The sequence below is a fragment of the Coregonus clupeaformis genome, chromosome 6 (genome assembly GCF_020615455.1).
Source record: "Coregonus clupeaformis isolate EN_2021a chromosome 6, ASM2061545v1, whole genome shotgun sequence".
Taxonomy (NCBI): domain Eukaryota; kingdom Metazoa; phylum Chordata; class Actinopteri; order Salmoniformes; family Salmonidae; genus Coregonus; species Coregonus clupeaformis.
In genome coordinates, this window is record NC_059197.1 from 44,653,807 (window position 1) to 44,678,421 (window position 24,615).

General features: G+C 42.6%; 1 protein-coding gene across 1 annotated transcript in view; it reads left to right on the forward strand.

The window, feature by feature from the left end:
• LOC121567411 (latent-transforming growth factor beta-binding protein 4) overlaps window positions 1-24,615 on the forward strand; it is an 88,441-nt gene that overhangs the window by 13,549 nt on the left and 50,277 nt on the right. Inside the window, exons 4-5 of the mRNA XM_045220831.1 lie at window positions 7,857-8,071; window positions 22,987-23,199. Of these exons, the coding sequence (XP_045076766.1) occupies window positions 7,857-8,071; window positions 22,987-23,199 (428 nt within the window). The remainder of the gene's footprint in view (window positions 1-7,856; window positions 8,072-22,986; window positions 23,200-24,615) is intronic.

Sequence of the window (24,615 nt, forward strand, 5' to 3'; positions counted from 1 at the left end):
TAGGGCACTACTTTTGACCAGAGCCCTATGGCCCCTGGTCAAAAGTATTGCACTACATAGGGAATATGGTGCCATTTGGGATGCAGCCCATGTGAGGTATTAGTATACTGCTTTGACTCAAACTATGGAATGGGAGCACATTTGTCTTTATTGTGAACCAAAGCCAAAGCTGTCTGCATTACTATGGCCATTCTATAGGATTATATGCAATCTGCTAGAGTGTGCTGCTGTAGGTAAGATTGATGGAATAGGTACAACCACTGTCCATTGACCAGCCATCTCTGCTCTGTTTGCTGTCCAGTCTAAGTCAAGTTAAATGCCTCAGACCACCAGGCCGGCTCCCTGCTCCCTGTCATCATACATACACGGACACACACTCGTCTGGGTTTAGTCTGGTCCCGAGACAGTTATACATAAGCCCTATTTGTTCTTAGAGTATGACCCCAGTGCCTCTGCATAGTTTGACTTCTTCTTATCTCTCTATCTTTATTCCCTTGTCTCTTAATCATTCTGCCCAGCGACAACACCCAGGGATCAGGATATTAGATAGAATTTTAGTGACGTGTCCTACTACTTTCATAATGTTTTAGTTAAACTAATTCCCTGTCCAAAGCGCTTTTAAACCTCTTATGGTGGCACGTTGCTCCAACTTGGTTTCAAGTTACTCTGAGTTGATTTAGGCAACCTTTTTGGAACATGCTAAAAGGGGTCCTACTCCAATTATTCTCATTGTTTTGCACTCCACGATGCTAATGCTAAACTGTCACTAAGTAAATACAGTGGGGAGAACAAGTATTTGATACACTGCCGATTTTGCAGGTTTTCCTACTTACAAAGCATGTAGAGGTCTGTAATTTTTATCATAGGTACACTTCAACGGTGAGAGACGGAATCTAAAACAAAAATCCAGAAAATCACATTGTATGATTTTTAAGTAATTAATTTGCATTTTATTGCATGACATAAGTATTTGATACATCAGAAAAGCAGAACTTAATATTTGGTACAGAAACATTTGTTTGCAATTACAGAGATCATACGTTTCCTGTAGGTCTTGACCAGGTTTGCACACACTGCAGCAGGGATTTTGGCCCACTCCTCCATACAGACCTTCTCCAGATCCTTCAGGTTTCGGGGGCTGTCGCTGGGCAATACGGACTTTCAGCTCCCTCCAAAGATTTTCTATTGGGTTCAGGTCTGGAGACTGGCTAGGCCACTCCAGGACCTTGAGATGCTTCTTACGGAGCCACTCCTTAGTTGCCCTGGCTGTGTGTTTCGGGTCGTTGTCATGCTGGAAGACCCAGCCACGACCCATCTTCAATGCTCTTACTGAGGGAAGGAGGTTGTTGGCCAAGATCTCGCGATACATGGCCCCATCCATCCTCCCCTCAATACGGTGCAGTCGTCCTGTCCCCTTTGCAGAAAAGCATCCCCAAAGAATGATGTTTCCACCTCCATGCTTCACGGTTGAGATGGTGTTCTTGGGGCTGTGCTCATCCTTCTTCTTCCTCCAAACACGGCGAGTGGAGTTTAGACCAAAAAGCTCTATTTTTGTCTCATCAGACCACATGACCTTCTCCCATTCCTCCTCTGGATCATCCAGATGGTCATTGGCAAACTTCAGACGGGACATGCGCTGGCTTGAGCAGGGGGACCTTGCGTGCGCTGCAGGATTTTAATCCATGACGGCGTAGTGTGTTACTAATGGTTTTCTTTGAGACTGTGGTCCCAGCTCTCTTCAGGTCATTGACCAGGTCCTGCCGTGTAGTTCTGGGCTGATCCCTCACCTTCCTCATGATCATTGATGCCCCCACGAGGTGAGATCTTGCATGGAGCCCCAGACCGAGGGTGATTGACCGTCATCTTGAACTTCTTCCATTTTCTAATAATTGCGCCAACAATTGTTGCCTTCTCACCAAGCTGCTTGCCTATTGTCCTGTAGCCCATCCCAGCCTTGTGCAGGTCTACAATTTTATCCCTGATGTCCTTACACAGCTCTCTGGTCTTGGCCATTGTGGAGAGGTTGGAGTCTGTTTGATTGAGTGTGTGGACAGGTGTCTTTTATACAGGTAACGAGTTCAAACAGGTGCAGTTAATACAGGTAATGAGTGGAGAACAGGAGGGCTTCTTAAAGAAAAACTAACAGGTCTGTGAGAGCCGGAATTCTTACTGGTTGGTAGGTGATCAAATACTTATGTCATGCAATAAAATGAAAAATTAATTACTTAAAAATCATACAATGTGATTTTCTGGATTTTTGTTTTAGATTCCGTCTCTCACAGTTGAAGTGTACCTATGATAAAAATTACAGACCTCCTACATGCTTTGTAAGTAGGAAAACCTGCAAAATCGGCAGTGTATCAAATACTTGTTCTCCCCACTGTATCTTGGGTCACTGATTCACTAGGTCCATGGTACTCAACAGGTATCCATAAGAAGGTAAATGCAGTATGTAATGTAGGTAAATACTCCTAACAGGTCCATGCAGCGCTGTACTAGTGGCTCGGCCACAGGTGGACTCTGTGTAAGATCACCCTGTCTGCAGGCACAGTGCACTCAGAATTCTTGTTGGGCTCCCAAGTGGCTCAGTGGTCTAAGGCACTGCATCTCAGTGCTTGAGGCGTCACTACAGACCCCCTGGGTCGATTCCAGGCTGTATCACAACCGGCTGTGATTGGGAGTCCCATAGGGCGGCGCACAATTGGCCCAGCGTCGTCCGGATTTGGCCGGTGTAGGCTGTCATTGTAAATAATAATTTGTTCTTAACTGACTTGCCTAGTTAAATAATTAAAACATTCCACAGTATGACATAGGCATCTGAAACGAGGCCGAACCACTAACCGTCTGAAAAAATAGTGCTGTAATCTGGGAACGGCATCGCACAAACCGATGTCTGCCCAACAGAGTGGGCTATGACACGACGGAGCGTTTTCAACTAGGCAGAACGGAGCTGTGTGTGTGAAAGCAGTGCGGTAATCTAGGAGTTCCATCTTGCAGAGTGGACCTGTCTGCAGTGCACTGACTTCAGCCAGGGAAGGAAGGGGTCGACCCTAGATAAACAGCATGCACACAATAGACTATTGAAATGCCAGCATATTACAGCAGGCACGCTAACATCCACCTGATGGACTTGTGACACACTAAATGTCAACATGCTCTCACGTTGTTGTTGATCAATGTGTTGAGAGATTAGACTTTTTAGATCTTTCAACATAATTGAACCACATCCTATCTAAATGTAGAGCTCATTCCTAGAGGTTTTCCACATTGGTGTGTTGTTAAGTAAACAATGATCGCATTAAAACATAGTGATTTGGTGGATGTCTTTATTATGGGAGGTATGGTGGAGCCTGTAACATAGACTGAGGTCTATCACCCCAATGATGATTTCCTAGGCTTGAATGAACTGGCCTCCCATTTGTTTGATTTTGCATTCACCACAGTCCTCACTGTAATGAATAACACTGGCTTTATCCCTACCCCCACTATGCACCTCCGCTGAATCTGTTTGATGTTGGATGTTTGTTTCAAGTTCTGTTTCCCCCCCCACACAAGTTATGGTCGGTCAAGTGCAGGTCAGGACTACATATTCAGCTGGAGAATATCAAAAATGATGCTATCACCAAAACATATCCAACTTCAAGGTTCAAGTGTCTCTCAGCTACGAGAGATTCATACATTGCTAACCAAACCGGCTCTGTGCGTGCGCCATCGTGCGCATGTTGATTTTGTAGAATTCTGACCCATTTTGAGTCACACAAAATCGTGTGTTCTCAACTCTGACAATTAATCCACAGATAAAAGGGGAAACCTAGTTAATTTTCTTTGATTCATCTCTCCTCGTTCATTCTTCTTGTGTGGATTTTATACAGTGGTTGGCAAACAACTTTTTAAGGCGCATTACCGCCACCAACTGGACTGGAGTGTGGACCTCGTTCATCTTTCAATCACCCACGTGCAGTTTGGATGAAATGATTGAATAACATGTATGTGTAAATAGATTTTGCAACACTCGCGCATGCAACGCGGGCCGTTTGGTCAGCATGTTAGCGATTCACTTGGTTTATTATTTGTATTTCTACAAAATACATGTATAATCTATTGGTACACTGGAGTTTGTCAAACTAATTTGGGTACTAGGATTAAATCAAGGTTTCGGTGCTGTTATTCATTTTACAAAACCAAATGTTTTTCAAGGGTCAGCCCTTGAGATACTAGAGTAGGCTTGGACGGTATACCATATATACAGTTGAAGTTGGAAGTTTACATACACTTAGGTTGGAGTAATTAAAACTTGTTTTTCAACCACTCCACAAATTTCTTGTTAACAAACTATAGTTTTGGCAAGTCGGTTAGGACATCTACTTTGAGCATGACACAAGCAATTTTTCCAACAATTGTTTACAGACAGATTATTTCACTTATAATTCACTGTATCACAATTCCAGTGGGTCAAAAGTGTACATACACTAAGTTGACTGTGCCTTTAAACAGTTTGGAAAATTCCAGAAAATTATGTCATGGCTTTAGAAGCTTCTGGTAGGCTAATTGACATAATTTGAGTCAATTGGAGGTGTACCTGTGGATGTATTTCAAGGCCTACCTTCAAACTCAGTGCATCTTTGCTTGACATCATGGGAAAATCAAAAGAAATCAGCCAAGACCTCAGAAAAAGAATTGTAGACCTCCACAAGTCTGGTTCATCCTTGGGAGCAATTTCCAAATGCCTGAAGGTACCACGTTCATCTGTACAAACAATAGTACGCAAGTATAAACACCATGGGACCACACAGCCATCATACCGCTAAGGAGGGAGACGCGTTCTGTGTCCTAGAGATGAACGTACTTTGGTGCGAAAAGTGCAAATCAATCCCAGAACAACAGCAAAGGACCTTGTGAAGATGCTGGAGGAAACCGGTACAAAAGTATCTATATCCACAGTAAAACAAGTCCTATATCGACATAACCTGAAAGGCCGCTCAGCAAGGAAGAAGCCACTGCTCCAAAACCGCCATAAAAAAGCCAGATTACGTTTTGCAACTGCACATGGGGACAAATATTGTACTTTTTGGAGAAATGTCCTCTGGTCTGATGAAACAAAAATAGAAATTTTCGGCTATAATGACCATCGTTATTTTTGGAGGAAAAAGGGCGAGGCTTGCAAGCCGAAGAACACCATCCCAACCGTCAAGCATGGGGGTGGCAACATCATGCTGTGGAGGTGCTTTGCTGCAGGAGGGACTGGTGCACTTCACAAAATAGATGGCATCATGAGGAAGGAAAATTATGTGGATATATTGAAGCAACATCTCAAGACATCAGTCAGGAAGTTAAAGCTTGGTCGCAAATGGATCTTCCAAATGGACAATGACCCCAAGCATACATCAAAAGTTGTGGCAAAATGACTTAAGGACAACAAAGTCAAGGTATTGGAGTGGCCATCACAAAGCCCTGACCTCAATCCTATAGAAAATATGTGGGCAGAACTGAAAAAGCATGTGCGAGCAAGGAGGCCTACAAACCTGACTCAGTTACACCAGCTCTGTCAGGAGGAATAGGCCAAAATTCACCCAACTTATTGTGGGAAGCTTGTGGAAGGCTACCCGAAACGTTTGACCCATTTAAACAACTTAAAGACAATGCTACTAAATACTAATTGAGTGTATGTAAACTTCTGACCCACTGGGAATGTGATGAAAGAAATAAAAGCTGAAAGAAATCATTCTCTCTACTATTATTCTGACATTTCACATTCTTAAAATAAAGTGGTGATCCTAACTGACCTAAGACAGGGAGTTTTTACTAGGATTAAATGTCAGGAATTATGAAAAACTGAGTTTAAATGTATTTGGCTAAGGTGTAGGTAAACTTCCGACTTCAACTGTATCGTATACCGGGGTATTTGGAAATAGACTGGATTTCCTGGTTTTTCCATCCAGTTACTATTTTTTTCAATACATTTTAATATTTGTAGCTATTTTTTAAGTAAATACCTGCAGTCAACTTGTGCAATATGTTAGGAGATAAAGCAGATCGCGTTCTTCATTTCACTATTTTACATTGAGGCTTACCGTAGTTTCCCAGAACAGTTCAGCCAGCTGTGTATTTGGTTTAACTTGCTAGTTAGCTAAGTAAGTGGCTAAATTAGTAAGGAGATGGGGCATCATATAGTGTTAGCTTTCTGCCAGGTTTGAGAAGTCAAAGCTCTTTGGATGAGTTATCTGTACAGCTGCTACTTCTATATTGATTTACTTGACGTTTTTTTTCTCTCCTTCTCGGCCCCTCAGTCTGCTCCTCCCCCCTCTTCTCTGAGCAGAGCAGGCAGGTAGGTTGTTGCCCTAGCGACTCCAGACTCCACACAGACACAGCTTGTACACATGCTGCTCCAGAGCCAGTGTGCCTTCAAATAAGCATGCGTCAAAACTTTGTTCATTTGCACAATGTCTCTCGTTCACATTTGCATATAAATGTCCAAACTCAACAAAAATTACAGTTGGTAGCTACTACCTATATATGTATAACTTTATGAGCTGGATTTCCTCTCTTTGCAATTAGTTTATTTTCGTTTGCCCTCGTTAGCATATTTTGCTAGCAGCGTCTATGGAAATTCGCTAGTACTTATGCTAATTTTGTTAGTATTCTGGTAATAGAATGGATTTTTTTTCGGTTTTTAGTGCCCCCTTGTGTACTAAACCGGTAATACCGTATTTCCCGGGATGAGAGAAGGACGGTATGACAATATGAAAATCTGGATACCGCCCATCCCTAGTAGAGAGTGCGCCAAATGTATTTTTTTTTGTAATGACTCATTTGATATAGTGCCTCTCTCAAATAACAACCGCCCACGATTGCCTTACTTTTACACAGGCTTTCCATTACGTAAAACTATCTTTCATACATCCAGCTCCTGCTTTAGTGCAGTGAAACACTATTTAAGTTGAATGTTTAAGGTGAATGTTTTTATGTTTGTGTTATGGTCTACAGTATGTCAGACACATTGCTCTCATGGCTCACTTGAGACTCACTCATCCTGTGTGAAAAAATATGAAGTCTGAGCAGACTTTTGGGGTGTGTTAGAAAAACAACTATAGAGAAATACAAATAAAAACATCTAGGTTGCTGGCTTACAAGGCGTACTAAAATGGTATTACTGTATGATTGAGTAAAAATAAGGTGGGTGAGGTTGTGTGTGTGTGTGTGTACTCTATTGAGAGTGCCGCAGGTACACTCAAATGTACTGTAAATACATGCTACAAGGTTTACTTGGGCAATATCAAAAAAGTTATCCAGACCCTGCTTACAACATTGGCTAAGCTCCTGCCCCTTTTTTCCATGTTTTATCCATTTGCCATGGAAACTGTGAATTGCCAAACAACCCTGGGCCAATAAGACTTTAGGGCTTGAGAAAGACATGGTGTCTGGCCGATAAGTCCCCGGCCTAGTCAATGTGTCTGCCCCAACAAGCTGATAAACGGATAACTGTGTATTAAAAAAAAACATGGATGAACATGTCATGGGATTTCTTTCATTTCTTGGCAGAAGCTGTAGGAGAGTGGATACTGATCATATAAGGCTCTAATTCAATGAACTAGTTATTGTTGCTGGCATAATACACTATAATAGTGTATCTGATGTTCCCCATGTAAATATTACAGTGAGTAAATCTTTAGGCCAGGGAGTTTAGCTGGCTGCCAATCTAGTGTTATAAATCGCTGTCAGTAGTAACAGACGCACAAAAATGAGTTATACTGTACACACTTTTAGTTACCGTACTTGTTGACATTCTGTCTGTTGTCTCTCCTGTCCAGTCTGAAGGAGGCCCAGTCTGTTGACTGTCTGTTGTCTCTCCTGTCCAGTCTGCAGGAGGCCCAGTCAGTGCTGCTAAAGAAGGCATTGGTCCGTGGGGGCCGAGGCGACAAGATGACCACCATCCTGATGAAACACATCGAGACTGAGAGAAAGAAGCTCCAATCGTCCTCATCGTCAGACCTACAGGACACCCAGACCACCAGTGTCAAGAGCTTCCACACCCAGAAGGGCCAGTACACCGTCCACGTGAGCCCACCTGCAGGTGAGTACAGACAGGCCCCTCACTTACTTTGACCACACTATGTACTGATAACATAAGTTGTTGTGATGAGTAATATTATAAAGGTCAAGGCAGCAAATGATCAAATATCATATTGTGTTAGGTTAATGCTTGTTGTGATTAACAGGGTCTTGATATGGAATGCTTTGCTCCCAGTGGACTGGTGGTGACAAAGTAATGTGTTTAGAATGGAAATCGTGTGGGTACACCTATGAACATAGCATGGCATTTGCCATGAACTTTCCACATCAAAAACAAAACACCCTGACTTTATTTGAATGATTTAGCCCATTTCCTAGTTGTTTACACTTTAGGGAATAAGATAAGGTTATCGGTGAGTAGATGTGAGTTTCAGACCGGTACGGACCCTGATAACCCATTGTGATCAATTCCTGCCATTGTTTTCCTTGGCCAACTGGCGTAGGTACAGTAATGGCCCAGATGATGGACGATGTTAAACTAATGGGAACCCCCAAATCTCCTGCCCCTATGACCTCATGGCATGTTGAAATGGCTTTCTGTGGTGGCGGATGGGAACTAATCTAATCTAAACGGTTAAACTGGCATATTTTTCACGAGGGCAGACACAATCTCCCACAACGTCTGTGGCACCAGTGACCTATCAGAGGTTCCAGTCCCTTTAGCTCAGATTTTAACTCCGTAGTAGCGGAGTCTAATAGGAGAAAATGACCTGTTTGCAACTGGCATTAGTTTGCCTGCCATAATATGGAGAACCATGCTGTAGTTTATGTACCGTACGTTGTCTGGTGTGGTATGGATTTGTAGCTGCGACACTAAGCTCTGACAACTTTACAGTACTGATTTGTAGGCTAGTGTAATGGTTAGGCCTATCACTCAGTGCTATTAAAGACATGATCTCATAGCAAAATAGCACATTAATTGCACTTACCCAACACCACAAGCAAGAGCACTATATTTCTCTCAGCAACCTGGTTTGCCTAACAGTGTAAGGCCCATTCTGCTCTCTTTTAATATCCAATAGGTGAAAGTCACTCGAGCAGAGCATGTTGTCTCGCATGGAAAGAGAGAGTATGACTCTATAATGCTTGATTTTCCCCTCAAAACCCAATTTAAATGTAAGCTGTAAAGCTTTAATCCAAGTTTCCAAGTCAGAGGAGTAAGGGTCAGGTTTTTTATTTTGTCTGATTTTTTTTTTCCAGAAGTGAGAAAGTGCCTTGAAAATGTTGAGCAATCTGTCAACATTCCACAAGGGCTGAGGGTCCTAGTTTTGTATCCCCTGACCTCTCTAAGTACCCAAGCACTTGGATGTTTTTTTTCCTGCAAATGTTTGTGTAAGAGGTCCTTCTCTAAATTCCTCCATCGGTTTAATAGCTTTAGTACTTTTCCCCCGTTGTCCCAGGAGTAAGAGAGGGCATCTCTTCTCTTGAGTGGCAAGCAGGAGCATTGTGGCTGAACAGTTGCTGTGTATGAATAAAGCCATTGTAAGCACAAGATAAGTAATTCATTCCCCCTCCCTTTGCAATCCCCTGTGGGCTAAGATTTGACCGGGCCATTGACCACTGAAGTGATCATTATACAGACACGGTTTGCCCTCCCTGTCATTTCAGTTTTCGCACCTGTCAATCACACTTGGTATGAAAATGTATGCACTCACTAACTGTAAGTCGCTCTGGATAAGAGCGTCTGCTAAATGACAACAAATGTAAAAATGTAAATGTAATCTCACTGAAGAAACTTAATTTTAAAACGAACAAAGAATTAGCACACCCCATTTCAGGGTCATAAGCCAAAGTCTGCTATGTGGGCAGTTATTTCTAATCGTCCAATCTCTTCATAATGTTGATCTGCTGATTCGCCTTGAACCTGATTTAAAACAAGGCTGGAAAAAAACACTGCAAACATAAAGGCCATCCAGCTCACGCACTCAACCTCCATGAAGATACACACACACACACACACACACACACAGAGTATACGACTTCAGTTCCATTCTTGGTCCTTTACAGAGCCACTAGACTGATTGATAGTATTTTGGTAGCTGTTGCTTCCATGCGTGGAGGGGCAATCTGTTGTACATAGAGCAGAGCTTCCTGTTTGCAATTGAAATAATACTCCTATCTGGGGAACATGTGGTTGTGTGTGTGTGAGGAGGACTGGACTGGTCTGGACAACTGGCAGAAGGATTGAGTACACTGAGACAGAGACCCAAGCTGCACTAAACGTCCTGCACCTGCAGGACCTAAACATAAAGGAGTTGCTTCCTCCACGGTGAAACTTTGCGTTCGGATTCATATGATTTACTGGCTAACAAACAGCTATTTACTATAGCTAATAATCCCCAACCTTGGAACATTTTTATGGCAGTATTTGAAAGGTTATAAGTGAATGCTAATTGGACTATAGTTTTTCCATTGGCTAATATCCCATAAAACACTCAAAAAGGAGGCAAAACAACCTGCTGTGACAAGATGGCGTATTGAAGATGGTGTGACAAGATGGTGTATTGAACACACAGCGGTGCGAATCACCTCAAGATAAAAACGTCATATTCAATATCAGTAAGTTAGACTAAATATTAGCGCTTCATATACTCCTTGGTAATAACATTCAATCTGGATAATAACAACAAAACAAATCATAAGACTAGAGAAATTTATCGACAAATATTACGACAACAAGCAACACTCAACCATGACGGAGGGTAACGTTAAACATGGAGAATCAATCTCCAAGAGAAAACGCGGCTCTTCGACGGATACAGATGATTTATGCTTTTCACCACTGGGACTGGTAAGTGTGGAAAGCGATCTGTTGAAGTCGATAAATGACAAACTAGGCATACAAGAATTAGTCAGTAAGGATGTAAAGGAGTTGAAGGCGAGCCTTGAAATGAGTGACGAAAAAGCTGTGATAATGGAGAAAGATACAAAAAAGTTAAAAGGAACAGTCACGAAGATAGAAACGGACGTTAAGGAACTTAGAAAGGAGAACAACTTTCTGAGAGAATACTTACTACACTGCTCAAAAAAATAAAGGGAACACTTAAACAACACAATGTAACTCCAAGTCAATCACACATCTGTGAAATCAAACTGTCCACTTAGGAAGCAACACTGATTGACAATACATTTCACATGCTGTTGTGCAAATGGAATAGACAACAGGTGGAAATTATAGGCAATTAGCAAGACACCCCCAATAAAGAAGTGGTTCTGCAGGTGGTGACCACAGACCACTTCTCAGTTCCTATGCTTCCTGGCTGATGTTTTGGTCACTTTTGAATGCTGGCGGTGCTTTCACTCTAGTGGTAGCATGAGACGGAGTCTACAACCCACACAAGTGGCTCAGGTAGTGCAGCTCATCCAGGATGGCACATCAATGCGAGCTGTGGCAAGAAGGTTTGCTGTGTCTGTCAGCATAGTGTCCAGAGCATGGAGGCGCTACCAGGAGACAGGCCAGTACATCAGGAGACGTGGAGGAGGCCGTAGGAGGGCAACAACCCTGCAGCAGGACCGCTACCTCCGCCTTTGTGCAAGGATGAGCAGGAGGAGCACTGCCAGAGCCCTGCAAAATGACCTCCAGCAGGCCACAAATGTGCATGTGTCTGCTCAAACGGTCAGAAACAGACTCCATGAGGGTGGTATGAGGGCCCGACGTCCACAGGTGGGGGTTGTGCTTACAGCCCAACACCGTGCAGGACGTTTGGCATTTGCCAGAGAACACCAAGATTGGCAAATTCGCCACTGGCGCCCTGTGCTCTTCACAGATGAAAGCAGGTTCACACTGAGCATGTGACAGACGTGACAGAGTCTGGAGACGCCGTGGAGAACGTTCTGCTGCCTGCAACATCCTCCAGCATGACCGGTTTGGCGGTGGGTCAGTCATGGTGTGGGGTGGCATTTCTTTGGGGGGCCGCACAGCCCTCCATGTGCTCGCCAGAGGTAGCCTGACTGCCATTAGGTACCGAGATGAGATCCTCAGACCCCTTGTGAGACCATATGCTGGTGCGGTTGGCCCTGGATTCCTCCTAATGCAAGACAATGCTAGATCTCATGTGGCTGGAGTGTGTCAGCAGTTCCTGCAAAAGGAAGGCATTGATGCTATGGACTGGCCCGCCCGTTCCCCAGACCTGAATCCAATTGAGCACATCTGGGACATCATGTCTCGCTCCATCCACCAACGCCACGTTGCACCACAGACTGTCCAGGAGTTGGCGGATGCTTTAGTCCAGGTCTGGGAGGAGATCCCTCAGGAGACCATACGCCACCTCATCAGGAGCATGCCCAGGCGTTGTAGGGAGGTCATACAGGCACGTGGAGGCCACACACACTACTGAGCCTCATTTTGACTTGTTTTAAGGACTTTACATTAAAGTTGGATCAGCCTGTAGTGTGGTTTTCCACTTTAATTTTGAGGGTGACTCCAAATCCAGACCTCCATGGGTTGATACATTTGATTTCCATTCATAATTTTTGTGTGATGTTGTTGTCAGCACATTCAACTATGTAAAGAAAAAAGTATTTAATAAGATTATTTCATTCATTCAGATCTAGGATGGGTTGTTTAAGTGTTCCCTTTATTTTTTTGAGCAGTGTATATATACAGACTAGATCTATGAGAGAAAATCTAGTACTTACGGGTATCCAAGAAAAAGAAGGAGAGGATACCGAGAAAATAGTGAAGGACTTCTTTCTTACAGCGCTTCAAATCTCACTTGATAAAATCCAACTCGAACGTGAACACCGTTTCGGACAAAGAGAACAGAGATATGAGTGTCCAATAGTTGCTAAATTTGATTTCTTTAAGGATAAAGTAATGGTTAAAAGCTTAGGTAAAAGACTTGCTGGCACCAGAATAGGCATGAATGATCAGCTCATGAAGGAGATTGCAGAACTGCGCAAAGTTCTGTATCCAATCTTCAAGGAAAATAGATTAAAAGGGAAGCGCGTTGCTCTCGTAGTCGATAAACTGTATATTGACTACCAAATGTTCCGCAACACAAAGACTACTCCAAGGCTATTCTGAAAGTTCTAATAGAGGAGTCGAATAATGAAACACCCAATACTAGCCATGGTAGGTATCGTAATAATAAAACACATTTATAGTATTTATAGTATTTTATAAAGTGATAAGATGGCATTAGAAGAAAGGATAACTAGCAAAATAATACATCTTCATATATACCGTTGAAGTCGGAGGTTTACATACACCTTAGCGAAATACATTTAAACTTAGTTTTTCACAATTCCTGACATTTAATCCTAGTAAAAACTCCCTGTTTTAGGTCAGTTAGGATCACCACTTTATTTTAAGAATGTGAAATGTCAGAATAATAGTAGAGAGAATGATTTATTTCAGCTTTTATTTCTTTCATCACATTCCCAGTGGGTCAGAAGTTTACATACGCTCAATTAGTATTTGGTAGCATTGCCTTTAAATTGTTTAATTTGGGTCAAACATTTCGGGTAGCCTTCCACAAGCTTCCCACAATAAGTTGGGTGAATTTTGGCCCATTCCTTCTGACAGAGCTGGTGTAACTGAGTCAGGTTTGTAGGCCTCCTTGCTCACACACGCTTTTTCAGTTCTACCCACACATTTTCTATAGGATTGAGGTCAGGGCTTTGTGATGGCCACTCCAATACCTTGACGTTGATGTCATTAAGCCTTTTTGCCACAACTTTGGAAGTATGCTTGGGTCATTGTCCATTTGGAAGACCCATTTGCGACCAAGCTTTAACTTCCTGACTGATGTCTTGAGATGTTGCTTCAATATATCCACATAATTTTCCTTCCTCATGATGCCATCTATTTTGTGAAGTGCACCAGTCCCTCCTGCAGCAAAGCATGCCACCCCCATGCTTCACGGTTGGGATGGTGTTCTTCGGCTTGCAAGCGACCCCCTTTTTCCAAACATAACGATGGTCAATATGGCCAAATAGTTCTATTTTTGTTTAATCAGACAAGAGGACATTTCTCAAAAAAGTAAGATCTTTGTCCCCTTGTGCAGTTGCAAACTGTAGTGTGGCTTTTTTTATGGCGGTTTTGGAGCAGTGGCTTCTTCCTTGCTGAGAGGCCTTTCAGGTTATGTCGATATAGGACTCATTTCACTGTGGATATAGATACTTTTGTACCTGTTTCCTTCAGCATCTCACAAGGTCCTTTGCGGTTGTTCTGGGATTGATTTGCACTTTTCGCACCAAATTACGTTCATCTCTAGGCGACAGAACGCGTCTCCTTCCTGAGCGGTATAAACACCATGGTCCAATGGTGTTTATACTTGCGTACTATTGTTTGTACAGATACATGTGGTACCTTCAGGCGGTTGGAAATTGCTCCCAAGGATGAACCAGACTTGTGGAGGTCTACAAAAAAAAATTCTGAGGTCTTGGCTGATTTCTTTTGATTTTCCCGTGATGTCAAGCAAAGAGGCACTGAGTTTGAAGGTAGGCCTTGAAATACATCCACAGGTACACCTCCAATTGACTCAAATGATGTCAATTAGCCTATTAGAAGCTTCTAAAGCCATGACATCATTTTCTGGAATTTTCCAAGCTGTTTAAAGGCACAGTCAACTTAGTGTATGTAAACTTCTGACACACTGGAATTGTGATACAGTGAATTATAAGTGAAATAATCTGTCTGTAAACAATTGTTGGAAAAATTACTTGTGTCATGCAGAAAGTAGATGTCCTAACTGACTTGCCAAAACCATAGTTTGTTAACAAGACATTTGTGGAGTGGTTGAAAAACAGGTTTTAATGACTCCAACCTAAGTGTATGTAAACTTCCGACTTCAACTGTAACTAATTAGAACACAAAATTACTCAACATAGTAGAGATAAAAACATAGCAAACAGAAGACATAGAAAGGCAAATGTGGGTATGTGTGGATGTATTGTGATGAAAGGTGTGGTGTGTGTTTTTGTGTTTGGAAAAGTATGGCTTTAAGTGAGTGAGAAAGGAAATGGTTGCATATCCCAGAACCAATGTGTGTCTGTGAGCATGGGTTGTGAGAGAGAGCTTTCAATTTTGTGCAGATGAGGGATATACATTCTAAAATAAAGTATACATGTAGTTTATTTTTTATTGTCCTATCATGATGGAACGGTCCCCAACACTATACCCTAGACACCCACCTGAGCGACCCGTACGCCAAAGAGAAGTCCCCATCTGTTTTATGTCCTTGCTGTAAGTTGCCTATATGCAGCCAAAACAGAAAGATAATTGCGGCCAGAGACCTATTAGAGCAGCACCACCCCTTCAAGATTCTGAGCCTGCCTGGCAGGGTTGGTCCTACAAAACCAGAGCCCCCTGATGGGAGAGCATAACATACAAGGAAATTCTCAAAGCTGCTAATGAGAACCTTGATGACCTTGTTCCTAGCTGGTGGGGATTCCGGTGCGGTACCCCCACCCAGGTAGTGGCAGTGCTGGCAACACTGGCTGCAGTAACCCATGGGGAGGGGGTCACACTCGGGCAATCAGAGAGGGGTCATATTATTGTGGCCCTGGTGGCACAAAATAATCAAAAGTCTGTCTGCACAGAGATGCTTGGGAAAATGGTTACAACGGGGGACCAGAGTGTTTGTGTTTCAGGGTAAGCGGGTGGATCTGATCTCCATCACCTAGGACTTGACATAGGTTAATCAAATCTCTTATTTTTGTCAATTTTTGCTCAATCTTGCATGCTTTCTCAAACAGCTGTAACTGTATATGCATTCGTAAATCAGGTCCTCTCTTGAGTTGGGCTCTGGGATGTAACAACCGTTGAGCATCTGAGTTTATGGTTGATAGTGGAGGAAAGGGTTTGTGTGTGTGTGTGTGTGTGTGTGTGTGTATGTACCCCACATCTGTTGCAAGGGGGTAAGGATGTTAGGGAGAATATTGGAAGAACCACAATAATTGTTGACAAAAATGTAATGTAAAGCAATGGCAATCCGGGTTATAGGTAGCAATCCTTTGCATGAACTGCTGACATTATTACGCATATTAATTGATAATGATGGACATTTTAATATATGCAAGATATTTGAATAGATAAATATTTTAAATATATATATATATATATATATATATATATATAAAGCAAATTGAGGTGAGAGCATTGGAAATGCTTTTGGCGGTTGACCTGCTGCTGTTTTCAAGGGATGGGTCCTGGCCTCTCGGTGGGCCTAGGGATCCGGGGAGACGGGGGTGGTCTGCCGATCACTGGGATGACAACCCAACTTGGGACGGGGAGGGGCTTTAGCTGGGGGAATAGTGGAGAACCATTGGATGGTTACTTAGTAGGAATGCAGATATCATGGTACAGCTATATGGACACTCAATCACTATGGTACTATTTAATGGTACATTCACAAACATATATTATGATAAATATATTTGAAACTTGTATCTCATTATGGTAAAGGGTGAAATAAGTATATCCAGTTATAATTGTAATGGCTTAGCAGATAATAAAAAAAAGAACAACAATATTTACCTGGCTCAAAGAGAAGGAATAGAATATCTATTGTTTACAGGAAACTCAATTTAAGGTGGGCGGCAGGTAGCTTAGTGGGTAAGAGCGTTGTGCCAGTAACCGAAAGGTCGCTGGTTCTAATCCCTGAGCCGACTAGGTGAAAAATCTGTCGATGTGCCCTTAAGCAAGGCACTTAACCCTAATTGCTCCTGTAAGTCGCTCTGGATAAGAGCGTCTGCTAAATGACTAAAATGTAAATGTAAATGTAGGTCAAATGAGTCCATACTAACAAAGGAAATAGAAGGTCTAACAGAACAGATAGATAGCAATAAAAACTGTAACATAGAGGCTCAGAATAAATGAGAGAAAAAACTAAAATAAATGGAGGAACTTATTCAAGAAAGATCAAGTGTAATAGATTATAAAAAATAAAGCAAACTGGATGGAATATGGGGGAAAATGCACCAAATTATTTTTTCATCTTAAACATAGAAATGTTACCAAAAATAATTTACTGAAACTGATTACAAATGACAGAGTCACCCATGACTCACCAAATTATATTTTGAAGGAGGAAACAAAGTACTTTTAGCATATGTTTTCGTTTCAGTCGCCTCCATCTCCTCTAACTGAAGCTAATTGTATGGATTTTTTTTCTATTGATAATGTAAAATTAACAGCCATACAGAAAGAATCATGTGAAGGTGAAATTACAGAGGAGGAACTTCTGGATGCAACTAAAGACTTTCAGTCCGGGAAAACTCCAGAGTTGGATGGCATACCAGTTGAGGTGTACCAAACCTTTTTTTATATACTCAGAGGACCATTATTAGCATTTTTTAACCACTCATATGTACATGGTAGATTATCTGACACTCAAGAAGGTCTGATTTCATTATTAATGAAACAGGATACAAGTGGGAAATATAAAGATCCTGTCCATTTAAAAAAATTAGAAGGCCCCTTACACTTCAGTGTTGTGATGCAAAAATTCTAGCAAAATGTATAGCGCATAGAATTTAAAAGGTATTGTCGGACGTTATTCATTCTAATCAGACAGGTTTTTTACATGGGCGATACATTGGAGATAATATAAGGCAAATACTGGAAACAATAGAACACTATGAAAAATCTGAGAAACCAGGCCTGCTATTCATAGCTGACTTTGAAAAGGCTTTTGATAAAGTACGACTGGAATTTATATATAAATGCCTGGAGCATTTCAATGTTGGAGAATCTCTTATAAAATGGGTTAAAATCATGTATAGTAACCCTAGGTGTAAAATAGTAAATAATAGCTATTTCTCAGAAAGTTTTAAACTGTCAAGAGGAGTAAAACAAGGCTGTCCACTATCAGCATATCTATTTATTATGGCCATCGAAATGTTAGCTATTACAATCAGATCCAACAATAATATCAAGGGATTAGAAATCCAGGTCTTAAAAACAAAGGTGTCATTGTACGCTGATGATTCATGTTTTCTTTTAAATCCACAACTTGAATCCCTCCACAGCCTCATAGAGGATCTAGATACATTTTCTAACCTCTCTGGATTACAACCAAATTATGATGAATGTACTATATTACGTATTGGATCACAAAAAATACAATTTTTATATTACCGTGTAGTTTACCAATAAAATGGTCTGATGGTGATGTGGATATAGTCGGAAAACATATCCAAAATAAATAAATGATCTCACTCCAATACATTTTAATAGAAAGTTAGCAAAAATAGATAAGATCTTGATACCATGGAAAGGTAAAGGTCCTCAACTGGCAGCTTAATTAAATAGTACCCGCAAAACACCAGTCTCAACGTCAACAGTGAAGAGGCGACTCCGGGATGCTGACCTTCTAGGCAGAGTTGCAAAGAAAAAGCCATATCTCAGACTGGCCAATAAAAAGAAAAGATTAAGATGGGCAGTCTGAGATATGGCTTTTTCTTTGCAACTCTGCCTAGAAGGTCAGCGTCCCGGAGACACCTCTTCACTGTTGACGTTGAGACTAGTGTTGTGCGGGTACTATTTAATGAAGCTGCCAGTTAAGGACCTGTGAGGCGTCTGTTTCTTAAACTAGACACACTAATATATTTGTCCTCTTGCTCAGTTGTGCACCGGGGCCTCCCACTCCTCTTTCTATTCTGGTTAGAGCCAGTTTGCGCTGTTCTGTGAAGGGAGTAATACACAGCGTTGTACGAGATCTTCAGTTTCTTGGCAATTTCTTGCATGGAATAGCCTTCATTTCTCAGAACAAGAACAGACTGACGAGTTTCAGAAGAAAGTTATTTGTTTCTGGACATTTTGAGCCTGTAATCAAACCCACAATTGCTGATGCTCCAGATACTCCACTAGTCTCAAGAATAACAGTTTTATTGCTTATTTAATCAGCACAACAGTTTTCAGCTGTGCTAACATAATTGCAAAAGGGTTTTCTAATGATCAATTAGCCTTTTAAAATGATAAACTTGGATTAGCAAACAGAACGTGCCATTGGAACACAGGACTGATGGTTGCTGATAATGGGCCTCTCTACGCCTATGTAGATATTCCATTTAAAATCAGCCGTTTCCAGCTACAATAGCCATTTACAACATTAACAATGTCTACACTGTATTTCTGATCAATTTGATGTTATTTTAGTGGACAAAATAATTGCTTTTCTTTCCGAAAACAAGGACATTTCTAAGTGACCCCAAACTTTTGAACGGTAGTGTGTGTGTGTGTGTGTGTGTGTGTGTGTGTGTATATACAGTGGGGGAAAAAAGTATTTAGTCAGCCACCAATTGTGCAAGTTCTCCCACCTAAAAAGATGAGAGAGGCCTGTAATTTTCATCATAGGTACACGTCAACTATGACAGACAAAATGAGGTAAAAAAATCCAGAAAATCACATTGTAGGATTTTTTATGAATTTATTTGCAAATTATGGTGGGAAATAAGTATTTGGTCAATAACAAAAGTTTCTCAATACTTTGTTATATACCCTTTGTTGGCAATGACACAGGTCAAACGTTTTCTGTAAGTCTTCACAAGGTTTTCACACACTGTTGCTGGTATTTTGGCCCATTCCTCCATGCAGATCTCCTCTAGAGCAGTGATGTTTTGGGGCTGTCGCTGGGCAACACGGACTTTCAACTCCCTCCAAAGATTTTCTATGGGGTTGAGATCTGGAGACTGGCTAGGCCACTCCAGGACCGTGAAATGCTTCTTACGATGCCACTCCTTCGTTGCCCGGGCGGTGTGTTTGGGATCATTGTCATGCTGAAAGACCCAGCCACGTTTCATCTTCAATGCCCTTGCTGATGGAAGGAGGTTTTCACTCAAAATCTCACGATACATGGCCCCATTCATTCTTTCCTTTACACGGATCAGTCGTCCTGATCCCTTTGCAGAAAAACAGCCCCAAAGCATGATGTTTCCACCCCCATGCTTCACAGTAGGTATGGTGTTCTTTGGATGCAACTCAGCATTCTTTGTCCTCCAAACACGACGAGTTTAGTTTTTACCAAAAAGTTATATTTTGGTTTCATCTGACCATATGACATTCTCCCAATCCTCTTCTGGATCAATGCACTCTAGCAAACTTCAGACGGGCCTGGACATGTACTGGCTTAAGCAGGGGGACACGTCTGGCACTGCAGGATTTGAGTCCCTGGCGGCATAGTGTGTTACTGATGGTAGGCTTTGTTACTTTGGTCCCAGCTCTCTGCAGGTCATTCACTAGGTCCCCCCGTGTGGTTCTGGGATTTTTGCTCACCGTTCTTGTGATCATTTTGACCCCACGGGGTGAGATCTTGCGTGGAGCCCCAGATCGAGGGAGATTATCAGTGGTCTTGTATGTCTTCCATTTCCTAATAATTGCTCCCACAGTTGATTTCTTCAAACCAAGCTGCTTACCTATTGCATATTCAGTCTTCCCAGCCTGGTGCAGGTCTACAATTTTGTTTCTGGTGTCCTTTGATAGCTCTTTGGTCTTGGCCATAGTGGAGTTTGGAGTGTGACTGTTTGAGGTTGTGGACAGGTGTCTTTTATACTGATAACAAGTTCAAACAGGTGCCATTAATACAGGTAACGAGTGGAGGACAGAGGAGCCTCTTAAAGAATAAGTTACAGGTCTGTGAGAGCCAGAAATCTTGCTTGTTTGTAGGTGACCAAATACTTATTTTCCACCATAATTTGCAAATAAATTCATTAAAAATCCTACAATGTGATTTTCTGGATTTTTTTCCTCAATTTGTCTGTCATAGATGACGTGTACATATGATGAAAATTACAGGCCTCTATCATCTTTTTAAGTGGGAGAACTTGCACAATTGGTGGCTGACTAAATACTTTTTTTCCCCACTGTATATATATATATGCGGAGAAAAAACATATGGTGGATTGGAAGTGATGCAGACAATTACGTTGATGGAAGTTACAATCTATCTGCAATATTAAAGCTGATCTACCCCCTAAAACAAAAACAAAACAAAAAAACCTGCTGTGACCTCATTGACTCGTACTAGAAATCGTTGTGAACAACACCTGTCCTGAGCAGACACCAATACCTCCTCCTCCCCCAGCAAGACAGGAACCCACAGTCCAGACCCAGACGGCTCGTCCCAGCGGTAGCATGGTAATTTACTGTGTATCCTAGCCTACGCCAAGGCCCTCCCCTCTCTCTCTCTTTCTGGCAATGTATCCTACCTCCCAGTCTTGGCCCAGAATGACTCACCACTCTGGGCCGGGCCAAGTTGAGCTACAGGTGCGGGTCAGACCAGCAGTGTAGTGCCAAAGGGCTGTTAAAAAAACAGAGGGGCAGGGAGACCATAGTACCGGTGTACCTGTAGTTCCTTTCAGAACCCAGGAGAAGCTGTTACAGAACCGAGTTCTCTCTAAGTTCTAGCTTGGTCCGTTCCCGTTACGTAAATTAGGTAATTCTCCATGATGTGTTGATGACCCATATAAGCTTCAAGTAAAACATCATTCTCTCAGCACTTAACCTCACCAAGCCTTTGATGTGGTCTAGTGCCTTAGTGAAGTTGGCTGGCGCGTGCCTCGCTCGCTGTCCTCCCATTCCTCTCTTCCAGGTTTTATACTGGTGAAACTGGAGATATTGCTGTAATGGGGCACCTGTGTTTGAGCCCAGTCCAACGCAGCTGTTTGTCTTCCAAACTCAACAAGGAATTTCTGCTCAGCTTTGTTTCGGGGTTAATTATTAGTGAATATAATGAACAAGTCATGTTTGTAAATCTAATGACCATACAGTTTTAGCTCATAACTTTAACATTACAATGAATCTCTTTGTCAATTGGTTTCTTTATTTTCCATTGTTTACCATTCTTTTCCTAGCTAAATAATTTCCATCAACCTTCCTTTTCGAATCGGGTTGGGATGTTTCTGTGGTTTATAACCATGAATGACCATAAAAGGATTATTTAACATTTGTCTCCAATAGTTTTCTCAGGTGATTTCACCCTAGTTGTGCTTAAAGTGGTAAGTCTGATGTGAGCCAGTGCAACGTGGATGCACGTGGATGGCACGTGCACGTTTCTTTCCCCTGTTGCTCAGGAATGAGCTGGCTCGGTAAAGCAACAGGTTTAATGCACATTGTGTATGTCACGGAAGAGCCTGTGGGACTAGTGAAATGACATCTCTAAAAGTGCGTAGTGAAAGAAAAATAACTTCCCTCCTCTTCCCCGCTCCGTTATGAGCAGAATGAGAGAGAGAGAGAGCGATGACTTCACCACCACAGTTTATAATGCCAGCGAGGACCTGAAACTCAAACCTTGCCTCACCCCCCCACCACCCCCCTCCTTGTGGTCTCTTCCTCAGATGACAGAACGGTCCATGTTATGAAACTAGAGGGGGGAGTACAAGGAAAAGGGGGGAAACAAAACAGATTACAGTTACAGCATAACGGCAGGGCACAGAGAGCGGGTCAGGGGCCGTAGTGAAGAGTTCCCAGTACAGGGTGATGGATTGGATCCCTTATAAACATTGTGTTTGGAGGCTCGCCCAGAGCATTCTCGCTATACTGCTTCCAATTAAGTGGACAGGCACTTTTTCCTAAAAGTTAAATTTTTTTTGCACGTGCTTCCCTCCTCAAAGATCCTAATTTCTGTGGTTGGTGTATTCAGGAAAAAAGGAAGGGAAGCGTTGGGTCTGTTTTTCTATTTTTTTCCCACTTTCTTCCTTACCCTCCTCGTCCTGCGCCAGTTGCGAGAGAGAGAGAGCGAGAGAGTGTGATTGAAAGAAGCGTAAGAGTAAGGGTGGAGTTCCTTGGTCTTCCCCTCTGCTTCTCTCACATCTCTTCTTGCCGTGCGCAGCAGCCCTTCTCGTGGATCTCTGTGGTGTCTCTTCTACTTGGGATGCATCGTCAGTAAACGGACGGCACCATGCTCCAGCTCAGACCCAGGCTCAGGCTCCTACCGCTGCTCTACCTCTGCTTCGTCTTTTTCCCCCTTCCAGCCAGCAACCAGACCACCGGCCACCGAGGAGGATCGGCAGCAGGGGCAGGAAGAAGTGGATCTCAGCGCATCAAGGTGCTCTTCACCCCGACCATCTGCAAGGTGCGCTGCACCCAGGGACGCTGCACCAACTTCTGCGAGCAGGGCAATGTGACCACCCTCTACAACAGTGAACATGGGGGCCGGGCTGCACTGGGACCGGGCTTCAGAGTCTGTAAGTTATCTCACTTCTTACCTCTGTTTACCATCTCTCTCTGTAAGCATGCAGTATACTGTAGTCTCTCCATAAGTAGACAGAGGACTCAACCCCGGCTTCATTTACTGAGACCTCCCACTCTGGGGTCCAGACAGAGTGACATTAGGAGTAATGGGACTGATGAGCTGGAGGTGTGGTTGTAGCATCACTGTGATTTTAGGTCAGTGGTGGAGACAGGTTTGGGAGATTGGTATGGGCTAGACCTTAAATGTGGACAGGTTGGAGGATGAGAGAGTAGCCCCTTGGCTCTGCTGGCCTCCTTTACAGGTATTCACACCGTCTTGAGAGGCGACCATCCAGACATGTGCACATATTTACCCAGGCTCAGAGCAACTGCGTTGGGACCATCCTTACATGAGATCCACCTCAAGGTGTGTGTGTGTGTGTGTGTGTGTGTGTGTGTGTGTGTGTGTGTGTGTGTGTGTGTGTGTGTGTGTGTGTGTGTGTGTGTGTGTGTGTGTGTGTGTGTGTGTGTGTGTGTGTGTGTGTGTGTGTGTGTGTGTGTGTGTGTGTGTGTGTGTGTGTGTGTGTGTGTGTGTGTGTGTGTGTGTGTGTGTGTGTGTGTGTGTGTGTGTGTGTGATGGACAAAAACAGAAAGATTGTCTCCCTTCCAGCACCTTGATGAATGTAAGACCAAACCTCAAGGTTAATGTACTCATTGATGGATCCATTCTACATGCCAGGGAATCTCTGTATCCTCTGTGTGTGTGTGTCAATGTGTGATCTTATGACAGTGAATAATTTGTTCTTTGCATGTATTCTGTCTGTTGCCATATTGATAGTGTTCCCATCTGTATGCGTGAGACAGACAGAGACCTATCCGCTCTCAGACCATCCATGAAACATTATTACTTGTTTTCTTTCAAGATAATGGTCCATATTTCCATAGAAATTACACTGAACAAAAATATAAACGCAACAATTTCAAAGATTTTACTGAGTTACAGTTCATATAAGGAAATCAGTCAATTGAAATAAATTAATTAGGCCCTAATCTATAGATTTCACATGGCTGGGAATACAGATATATATCTGTTGGTCACAGATACCTTAAAAAAAAGGTATGGGCGTGGATCAGAAAACCAGTCAATATCTGGTGTGATCACCATTTGCCTCATGCCGCGCGACACATCTCCTTTGCATAGAGTTGATCAGTCTGTTGATTGTGGCCTGTGGAATGTTGTCCCACTCCTCTTCAATGGCTGTGCGAATTTGCTGGATATTGGTGGGAACTGGAACACGCTGTCGTACACGTCGATCCAGAGCATCCCAAACATGCTCAATGGGTGACATGTCTGGTGAGTATGCAGGCCATGGATGAACTGGGACATTTTCAGCTTCCAGGAATTGTGTACAGATCCTTGCGACATGGGG